This window comes from Sinocyclocheilus rhinocerous, unplaced genomic scaffold (assembly GCF_001515625.1).
Source record: "Sinocyclocheilus rhinocerous isolate Xijiao unplaced genomic scaffold, SAMN03320098_v1.1 scaffold1427, whole genome shotgun sequence".
In the NCBI taxonomy this organism is placed as follows: Eukaryota; Metazoa; Chordata; class Actinopteri; order Cypriniformes; family Cyprinidae; genus Sinocyclocheilus; species Sinocyclocheilus rhinocerous.
This window is the reverse complement of record NW_015632469.1, coordinates 964,058-975,848: the sequence shown is the minus strand read 5'-3', so window position 1 is coordinate 975,848 and position 11,791 is coordinate 964,058. Positions and strand designations below refer to the sequence as shown.

The 11,791-nt window shown below is 36.1% G+C and overlaps 1 protein-coding gene across 10 annotated transcripts in view; it reads right to left on the bottom strand.

The window, feature by feature from the left end:
- Positions 1-11,791, bottom strand: part of tcf7 (transcription factor 7) — a 60,405-nt gene that overhangs the window by 27,754 nt on the left and 20,860 nt on the right. For all 10 annotated transcript variants that reach the window (XM_016555392.1, XM_016555395.1, XM_016555393.1 and 7 more), the window contains exon 4: positions 3,923-4,037. In XM_016555392.1, the coding sequence (XP_016410878.1) occupies positions 3,923-4,037 (115 nt within the window). The remainder of the gene's footprint in view (positions 1-3,922; positions 4,038-11,791) is intronic.

Here is an 11,791-nt window from a genome sequence, read left to right as displayed (position 1 = left end):
AAATATGGAAAAAATAAAGGGTCTCAATTAAATATGTGCAGTTTCACATGGTTAGTGCAAATTGGCACATGACCAGAGCAGTTTATTTCCTGTTTGCACTTTGAGAAGATGATGGCTGCATCAAAGCTCCAAAACGAAAGGCTAGTAAAGTGTTAACATCAGTGTTGGGCAAGTTACTCTGAAAATGTAATCAACTTACTGATTACTCCTTTTAAAAGTAATCACGTTACTGTTCTGATTACTTTATTTCAAAAGTAATTAGTAATTAGTTACATTACTAGTTGCGTTACTTTTTTCTCCATGAAATTTATGAAATCCCAGTATACACGCTCCCGATAAATATTTGTTATTAAAGCATCAACATTCACAGAACACTGTTATTTTTAACTAAAGCAAGCATCTGCTGCGTGCATGGTTTGGCATGGCAGAATGCCAGCAAAGAGCGCTGCATTTATAATCTCTAAAAGACATCTCAGTTCATCGCAATCTCACAAATCTCTGTTATAACACAATAAATATATGCATATTGCATCTTTCATAATGTCTACAATTCGTGTGTTATAAAGAGAGGATTCGTGAGCACGCAACCACACACACGAGTGTCTGCCCGCCCGCACCAGCACTCGCCCATCTTCTCCCGCGCAGCACTCTGTTGCGTCGGGTCTCGCGGGAGCAGGTCTCTGATCTACTGGCACTTGACTCGACAATGCGTGCGCTACATCCTTTTTACAATCTCTAGATTATAAAACACTGCATTCTGTCAGCAATGTAACACGGCAGTAACGTATAGAGACCTCGGCTTGTAACTATACTCTAATTACAATGCGTTAAATTACTCCGTTACTAAAAACGTAATCAAATTACAGTAACGTGTTACTAAGTAATGCGTTACTGCCCAACACTGCTCACTGCACTTGACTGAATCACTTTTGGACCAGTTTGAATCAGTTCATATTTGATTGATACAGTGAAGACTATGCAGTGTTTTATTTATACACTTTATTCAATTTCATATTTATTTGTTCTATTGTGTTTGTACTTTGCTTCTTTTTCTCATTTTATAACAAAAATAAAATAAAATAAAAATACCTACATCGAGATATATATCGTTATCGTGAAATAAAATTTCTCATTCCGTGAAATAAGATTTTGGTCATATCGCCCACCCCTACTGTATACTGTAGTATATTAACTGTAGGCTGTTTACAGCTGCCGCATTAAAGGAATTGTTCATCCACAACTGAACACTGCTATCACTCACAAAACGCAAAAGATATTTCTGAGGACTCTTTAAGGAGCTCTTGCTTTATAATAACACCTCATGTTAAGCGCAGCTGTCAAGACAAAAATCACCATAACAGTAGAAGTAAGCGGGTTTGTGCTTCAGCGGAGATTATCAGTGAACAATGACTCAAATGCAGGTCTGTTCCTCACACAAAGCATCATGTGACTTCAGAAAAATATGGTGAGGACATTTATAATTGAGGCTGTTTAATGTGTTAATTTGGTGTGATTAATGCTGATGAACATGATGCATGACGACTGACTGACTGTGTGATCCAAGATATGAGGGCAAAAAATGGCCCCTCTTATTTTTATATCATATAAAATAGTTTAATGCTGTAATTTTCCTGAATATTTGCACAATATTGATTTAATACAATAGTTTAATAAACAAGAAGTTAATATTGTTATATTTTAGACACAGCATTGTCAGTATTGTCAGTTTTTGCTCAGTTTCACAAAAGCCAGAACTTTTCTCTGAAAAATATGGTGAGGACATTTATAATTGAGGCTGTTTAATGTGTTAATTTGGTGTGATTAATGCTGATGAACATGATGCATGACGACTGACTGACTGTGTGATCCAAGATATGAGGGCAAAAAATGGCCCCTCTTATTTTTATATCATATAAAATAGTTTAATGCTGTAATTTTCCTGAATATTTGCACAATATCGATTTAATACAATAGTTTAATAAACAAGAAGTTAATATTGTCATATTTTAGACACAGCATTGTCAGTTTTTGCTCAGTTTCACAAAAGCCAGAACTTTTCTCTGAGTCTCTGAGCAACACAGTGGTGATTGAAACAAGTGAGCCAATGATTCACTGACTCATTCATAAAGACAGTCACTTGCTTCATTCTTGAGTGAATCAGCTGTTTGAAGATATTGGCTGAATGAATGATTGAATGAAGTTGCTGTGCACACACAGCAGTGAACTCACACACAATCTCGACAAAATAAGCAGTATTCTCTGCTCTCAAACGCTGGGGGCGTGTCCGCCGGCGGCGCTGAAACCACGCCCACTCACGGGAAAGCTGCCGTCGCTCTCAACTGTCTTCCTCTAGCAGCTTATTTAAATAAGGAGACCGAGCTGTTTTGTAAATTATTTGCAACCAGGTATTATGCATTTACGTGACGAAGGCATAGCTAGCTAGCAACCTGTAGGCTGTAGTAACGAACGGTAATGACAGTTACTTGCGATTGAGCGGGCAAACCACTGCGCTGTAGTTATTAGCTGTGTTCGACTCTGCGCAGAACGATCAGTGCATGACATCAAAGTACCACGAGAGTGATTCGAAAGCATAAGGAGCCGTATGCTCTCTAATAGCTCTGACTGTACTTTGATGTCACACACCGATCGATCTGCGCAGTGCTGTTGGGGGAGGGGCCGTGCTCAGTGTCTCGATTGCATCATCGAGTCATGGTGTTAGCCCCGCCCAGAAAATCCTGAACACGAAAATGGTGAAAAACTGTTTAACGGTCTAACTCCACGATTAAGTACGACATAGTTCACAGTCTTTGCAACATGCTTCAGCAATGCATTTCTAACATTTATAATGTGTTTAGAAACAATTCTCAGAAATGGCTTTACACAGACTTTAATATTAAGCCTAAAAAGTGTTTTAATGTCCCTATTGATGAAGATTGTATGATCTTTGAATAATATTTGAACGGCCATCCCAAAAAGGCACAAAATCACTTTCACGTACTTTTACATTAACTGTTCCCTCCTGGTGGAGTGACCTGCCCAACTCAATCCCAGCAGCTGAGTCCTTAGACATCTTCAAGAATCGGCTAAAAACGCATCTCTTCCATCTTTATTCGACCCTCTAACTCTAGCACTCTCTATTCTAATTCTATTCTTTATAAAAAAAAAAACTTGCACTACAATCATTATATCTGCACTGTTTGTTTACTTCACTGGTTTGCACTCTATCTGCCATGTGCCTTGTGCTGCTTTATCATAATTTTTTTTACATGACCTTACTTGTATATTTGTATTTTATTTTGAATCTGTATCTATTTGTATTTTATGTTCTGCTGTTAGTGTTATCTGTATGCACAAAGGGTCTGAGATTAACGAAATTTCAATTATCTGTATGTATGTGCTGTACATGTGGAAGAATTGACAATAAAGCAGACTTGAACTTGAACTAAAAAAAAACGAACACTAGCAGAATAGACCCTATTCTTTTTGTATTCTATCTATTTGTCTTCTTTTTATTTATTATACAATTAACAAAAAGCAAAAAAGATGGCCTCTAACACTAGCTTGCTCTATTCTTTTTCTATTCTATCCATTTTATTTTATTTTTATTTATTTTATAACTTTTTATTTATTATATAATTGAAAAAACCCTAGCTACGTGTACTGCATTAAGCTAACTGAGACTTGTTATAACACATGCATATCATTGGTTTTTTGTTGATTTTGATTGCTTCTGTTGTCCTCATTTGTAAGTTGCCTTGGATAAAAGCGTCTGCTAAATGACTAAATGTAATATCATAATATGCATAATACGCAGCTCACGGGTTTGGACATCAAGAGAAAATAACAACACTGGTGTGTGTGTGTTAGCTATTTAACTGCTTCGAATGCAGCTCATCCAGTGAGATTTTAGATCATGTGTTACCTGGTTTCTGGCTGACGTCTGTGGGAATGTGTGGAGGACTGGGGTTGAAGTGATCGTAGGGCAGCAGCGGCGTCAGAGGATGCATCCCCTGCTGGACCACAGACACTTTGTTGGACTGCAAGAAACACACACACACACACACACACACACACACAATAAGATGCTGGTCAGTTGAAGTCTGATGCTTGAAAGCGGCGTGCGAGCGTGTCAGATGTTGAATACATTTGCTGAAGGAATCAATGGGAAGGAGCCATTTGATCGATACGGCTTTGATGATCAAGGCCAGCAGCACAAGAGCTTGTTTGCTTTCATGTCTGTGTTTACAAATGGCCTTTAATAACTCATGTGAAATCCAGTTTGCTAATGCTAACAGCATGTTGTTTGACACGATGCGTCATGGCGGTTGCATGGCTGGAAGTAGCTGCATTTCTTGGCCAAACTTCTGACTGCTGTGCCTTTCATACGAGCGTCTTTTCATCTGTGCACATGTGTGAGAGACTTTCAGACTGCGTTTCATACAGAATTGGACAGATTTGCCACGTGTGGCCACATTTATGTGCAAAGTCCATTTTCTCCTTTCTTCATAATGGGCGCACCCCATTAAACACCTGTAATCAAACCCAGGGATTAAAGCCACAAAAAATAAATCATCTGGCTGATAACTTTTTTTTTTTCAGACTATGCCATATACTACTTCATTTAATTACTCAAGACTAACAGCATTTGCTATGGTCAGCTTGCATAATGTTCGATATGTTTTCAATCTGTGAAATAAACTGATACTTTTTGCAATGCTTGAAACATTTTTTAGTCATACAAAAAAACAACAACAACAACAACAACTGTTTAGTGCATTTTTTAAATAACAGCAACAATAGTTTTAGTTTTAAGTGAACCTCCTGAAGCTTCGCTACACCTGATTCAGTCATTATTGCTCTTGATATTGTAATAATGATTATTAATGTTTATTAATAGAATGCATTTAAAATGTTTGGGAAAAAGGCACGTCATAATCTTGTAGGCTTCACAGACAAAAATTGAGTTTAAAGCATTTTTATGTATTATAAAAACAAAACAAATCAGCCCACCAGACAAAATTCTAAACCCCTCTGATTGGCTCAACACAAATGTCCGTGATTGGTTACAATGCTCGACGCTACACAAAAACAATGCATAAAAATGTATGCAACATAAGCAAGCAGATCGAAATTTAATGCTGCAATCAACACTTTTATTCATTTTTTCATATTTCTCAGTTGTAATCTATTTAGTTTATTTAGAAGGGTCATTTTTTGTCCTGTATCTTGAATTTGGGGGGCATGTTGGATCATTTAAGTGCCATTTTTGCCTCAAGCACCTGTTTATTTCTCATACATGACCATAGCGACTGAGAACTTTAACACTGGACATCTCGATCCACTAAAGAATTGATTTCATGAGCGCACACTTACACTGAGATAAAACACTAGAAGAAAAGCTTGTCTTATATTTCACCCAACATACTTATCTTGCAAGCTCTTGCATCTTGAAAAGACCAGAAGAAATCTTGCTGAGGGGATTCCAGTGTTTAGTTCCTGATGAACAACACAATATTTTCCCCGCACAAATACAAATGCATTCACTGCAGTGACAGTGCAGCATGAGTCCAGTGTTCATATCGCATCAAACGTACATGGCTGTTATATATCAGAGCACAAAATCTATTTGCATGTGGTTCTTTCCTTTTATCCGGCGTTTCTTTGAATGACAATGCAGGCATGACTTGTTCTGAGGGTTCGGTCCTTTAATACTGACCACTGATGGACACGACGACCCGTGGGCTCCTCGGGTCTCAAACGCTGTCCTGTCTAATGTATTCTTTGCTTTAAAAATCTAAGTGCTTTTTTGAAGCGGAAATTAGAGGACCTTTTGGAAGCGAGCGCTTTGAGTGTTACGTCTTTAATCTCCTGTTTGAGCACTGATGTGTTTGACGCGTCTGAATGGGGTGCGATCATTTTACACGCTTTATGTTGCCATTGATGTGGTCAAGAACGCTGAATCAGATGAACCTTTGGTCTCTATGATAATGCCTGGAGGAAGTATATTTAGTAGTGGTTGTGAGCTGGCATCTACTCAGAACAACCCAATAGAAAAACCATAACACCCAACATACCATATGCATGAGGGTCGAAGACGTGAAGATGTCCGCATCAAAAGAAATTTACAAAAGTGATTTTATGTCCATAGAAAGCACATTAAATGTAAGTGTCTACTTTTAAGGTTTCAAATTAGTGTTTGGAGAATAAAATGTCAAAATTTGGTTGAAATAATGTTACATTGTCATTCAGTGTAACACTTATATTTATGTAAAAATTCAAACAACATGCTTATTCTGACGTGTACATGTTAAAATGCATAAAAGAATAAGAGAGCATATTACATTTTATTGTGTTTTAAATGATTAAAAAATTCTTACTGACAAATGGGCGAAACCTAGGATAGTGGCACATTTTAAAAATGTAAAATTACAACTAGTTAGTATTTGGGGTGAAAGTAATTAGTCTTTTAATATGTCATAAATTGATTTTTGTTGTAAATATGCCTGACAAGATTGTTACACTGAATGACATTTTAGTGGGTCTCTTCTGTAAATCAGGGGAAAATGTATGATATTTATTTTTTGCTCAGAAAAACAAAAACAAAAATGCAATTACATTAAACAGAAAACTTTTAAATTTTGGGGGGGAAAAACAACAACAATTTAAAGCAGTATTACACTTATTGTTTTTATGCTTAAACCCTTTTTCGTCTTTGACCCGTGAACATCCCTAAACAAAAGAATGTTCTAATAGCTTTACTGTGCTAGGGTCCAAATTATGTTCTGAATTGAAAAATGATCATTCATTTCATATTTTGTCAGTATTTTCTCAGCTCCAGGAATAAAACATTGTTCTCCAAAGAGCACTCGATTTACTTGATATATGATATGAATATGATGTTTTGGACCACACAGTACACAGGAAGTAAACTGACGCCATTCAAACAGTGATGCAAGAAAATTAATTTTTTACCAAAAATTTTCATTTAGATAAAAAGTGAATATAAAGTTTATTTCAAAATTTTATTTAATAAAAAACTGACTTGTACAAACATTAAAATTGCACATTAGACATCTTTCTAATGATATAGGCTAATTGTTTCTACTCTGACTCATTGTTGTAATATAAACACATAAACTGTGGCTGTAACAAAAACTGAAAAAATACAGATATTGCTAACAGGTTAAATAAAAATATAATGAATATGTAATATAGTGCATATTGCAAAATGCTCCTCTCTGGAATTATTAATTTCTAGTTGGTTAACAAGCGTATTAAATGGCTTTTTTGAGATAAAGGTGGTGTTGCATGACATTGTTTATAAGCTGTTTAACTGATGCCTTTCTGTGGTTCAAACCATGAGACGTGATACTAAGCTCTACAGTTTATTTCAACATAAGCACAAATCTCACTGCGATAATTGGATGGCAGGCGGACTACAAATAATATTTTGTGATGTTTTGTTCACACACCAACAGAAAACACAAAAGACTAAAAGCCTAATGCTTGAGATTTAAGAATCCATATAGCTTCATCAAAATGAAGATCAATTAAAGAGACAGTTCATCCGAAAATGAAACTTGTCATCATTTACTCACCCTCAAGTTGTTTTAAACCTGTATGAGTCTCTTTCTTCTGTCGAACACAAAAGTTGTTCAGCTGGTCCCCACTGACTTCCATAGTATGTAAAAAAATACTATGAAAGTCAATGGCTGCCGTCAGCTGTTTGGTTATCAACATTCTTCAAAATATCTTCTTTTGTGTTCAAAAGAAGAAAGAAACTCGTACAGGTTTGGAACAATGTGAGGGCGAGTAAGTGATGACAATTTTGATTTTTGGCTGAAATATGCCTTTAAGACCCAGAAATCAATATTGTTCACAGCCAGTGTTGGGGGTAACATGTCACAAGTAACGCAAGTTACGTAATCAGATTACTTTTTCAAGTAACTAGTAAAGTAACACATTACTTTTTTAATTTACAAGAGAATATCTGAGTTACTTTTACTGAGTTAACGCAAGTTACTTTTTCCAATTTATTGATTGACAGCTCTCCTGTCCCCATGTTGAGAGAAATCAGAAGATGTTACTGTAGTTCAAAAATAAATATAAATATGCATTAATTCATCTCACTCACTCACAAAAAAAAAAAAACACAGATTCAGTATTCCTCAAAATGAATAAAAAAAAAGTAACTAAGTAACGTAATTAGTTACTTTTTTATGGAGTAACGCAATATTGTAATGCATTACTTTTAAAAGTAACTTTCCCCAGCACTGTTGACAGCTGGCATGTTTACCCGCTGTAGTTTATCCATGATGTGTCACGAAACATGGTCAAAACACGACATCAGAGAAACACTAATTAAACATCTCGGTTTCTGTCAATGATTTTGGCCCTCCAAAATTTTGGGTTGCATCACCACATTAGAGGATGCCATTGATTCTAGTGGTCTTTAAAGGCTGTGTATTTATTCCTGTTGTCTTGAGGGTAAATGTGTGTGGGTTTATTAGAATCGAGGTCAATTTCATTTCGATGCTTCTTAAAGCATCCGTGAAGAGACTAAAATCAGACAAGACCTTATTGTGATGCTGTTGGAGCTACGTTACGCCTGACACCACGTCTCTCTGTGGCACCACGCCGCAATCTGGAAATAATTCTTCCAGGTCTGTGAGATGGAAAATGAGTGCCACTTAGCTGGAGGTTTGAGGAACTTCAAAGGAGACGCAGACATAACAACAGAGGCACGTTTAAACACACTCAACCCCCAGCCGCCGGCCCCCTCCGTCAACATGAAGACACCGAGACCTCTGGCTTCATCTCATAACTGCTCATGCATATTATTATTTGCCAGACTTGTAGAGATATGTGCCTGCTTGCAACTTTTGGAAAGTCTCGAAAATCCAAAACACAAACAGTGTCATTATCATTCATCTCTATTTACATTTATGCATCTAGCGCATGCTTTTATTACAAAAGAGGAACAAAGCAGGCAGGTTTATTAGACAACCAGATTAGGAAGCACTGTAAAACAAGTCTTGATTATTATTGTTTGCATTCATTTCATTTCTACTCGATTTCTTGCGAGTCACCAGAAGTTGGAATTCACAAGTGCACAGTCCAAAAAGTGCAATGAATTTATCACTTCAGCAATTCAGCTTACGTTTTCAATGCGACACACACACTGACACACACGCGCGCACTTATTCAACCATCTAACTGGGGAAATTACATAGACTTCTATTGCTTTTAAACACTATGACCTAACTCTAACCCACACCCTAACAGAAAACGTTTTACATCTTTACAATAAAAAAAACAACTGTATTTATTTATATACTGTTTTTATGAATGAGGACGTCCACAAAAGGAGGTTTTGTCAAGTTTAGCTCAATTCTTGTTACAAATTTGTTCCCAAAATATGGTTTAAGTATACATTTCCTACTTCCATAATCATATACAGTACCGTTCAAAAGTTTGGGGTCAGTAAATTTTTCTTCTTTTTTTTTATTTTTTATTAATTTTTATTCAGGAGAGATGTGTTAAAGTGATAGTAAAGACTTATATTGTCAGAAAAGATTTCTATTTTTAATAAATGCTGTTCTTTTTAACTTTTTATTCATCAAAGAATCCTGAAAAAAAGTATCACACGTTCAAAAATATATATATTAAGCAGCACAACTGTTTCCAACATTGATAATAAATCATCATATCAGAATGATTTCTGAAGGATCATGTGACACTGAAGACTGGAGTAATGATGCTGAAAATACAGCTTTGATCACAGAAATAAATTACATTTTAAAGTATATTAAAATAGAAAACCGGTATTGTAAATTGCAATAATATTTAACAATATTATAATGATGTATATGTTTATATATGATTAAACAAACACAACACAAACACCAATATTAAATGTATTAATAGGGAATTTGTGTAAAAGTCTGTGAGCATAAACATAATTGCACAATAATTTATAGGCAGCAACAATCTAGTTCTGTGTGTGATAAAGTCCATCTTCATACAACAGAAATGAAGATATAATGGCTTCAATTATGCGCTCTTCAAAATAATTTAATAAAACTTAGCTTGCTAAAACCAGATGACTGATAAAGTGCCAACAAACAAAGAAGAGCTCATTCATTACAGCGTGACGCTTCGAAGCAATAACTCTGAGAAACCGTCTTGAAGACAAATAACTACACACAGAGCCACAAGTGTCCCAATCCTATCCAAAACACTGTGCTTCTACGGGACGTGCACTATTAAACAACTCCACGATTGTTTGTCCTGCGGTTTGGAGGAATCTGACACAAGTACGCTTTATTATTGAAATAAATCACAAAAACGCAGGCACATCAAAACAATCACTTTAAAACCAGACAAAACCATTTATGGAGAAGCCAAATAAACACAACAAAACAAACAGACCGTAAATAAAGACGAAACACTCTTGGCACATCAAACGCATATGACAATAAAGCTAAACCTGACACAATAAAGTCAAGACTTGATTACTCAAAATGAAACTTCGCTTTATGAAACGCTTTGAATTTGCCGGGTATTTCTGACACTGGCCTCGGTGCCCGAGGGAAACACCTCGCCAGAGCAAAAAAACCCATCTCGACACTCAATATTACTTGGAAATGCAGAAAAAAATGAATTTGCTTACGCACCGACATGCGTTAAAAATGTTTGTGACAAAAGTGATGATTGAAATAGTCTACGGGGTATTTCTCTAGGAGGTTTTATATTTACAGTAGGTTGAAAATAAAGTAAAATCTCTTGACCTGAACTGACATTTAAGAATGTTCTTATCTGCTTTCTTGAGATTTTTCAGATTCTGATAATACATTGAATTAAAATAACTGCAAATAACTTCAGACTTGCCTTAAATCCCCAAAGGTGAGATGTTTGATGAATTTAACGGGTTGTTTCAAACATTAAGCATTGCAAGAAAATATTTGAGAAGCATTTCTGCTAACACTTTATATATAATGCATAATAAAAGTAGTTTTAATGCATTGCTTATGCCTTATATTGCATTGCATGATCTCACGAGTTACCACAGTTAGAATACATAATACTCGTCAATTCATTTTTAGACCTTTATATAATGCATTCAAACATAAACAAACCTTCAAATATTTTATGCATTTTAACAATTATTCATGAAAACGTACAATGCATTACAACTTTTTACGAATACTTTATAATGCATTACATACATAAGGGCTTCAAATAAAGTGTCACCAAATTTCTCTTTATTAGTTATTTGCAATGGTGCATTTTGCATCCCGTTGCAGATGAAAAGCAATAAAGCTTACAAGGACTGTCCATTTAGCGGGTTAATGAGACAACAAAAACTACACTGTTTCCCATCATTCTCAGTTACTCTTCATTTTGTTCCCCTGCCACCCATTCTTGATTTTTCTCACATCCCAAATCGCTCGAACGCGTCTCACGTCATAATTACGGCGTCGTGATCTCGTGCGCTGGAGCTTCCCAAGGCATCACGAGACCCGTGGCTGTTTGGTCTTATCGTACACACACCTTTCCTTCACAGCTCTGTTGCCAGCAGTTACGATGATGATAATTACAGCATCACAACAGCGCAGTAGCCACAGATGAAAGAGAGCTGAGACTCTATGAGTTGAGGTGAGGCAGACGGGAACTGTTGGTGGTAATGCCTCTGGGAACAGGAGTGTGTGTGTGTGTGTGTGTGTGTGTGTGTGAGTAAGTGTCATTGGAGGTTCTTTACTAATGGCTATGACATCAAAGGCTTGAGCCT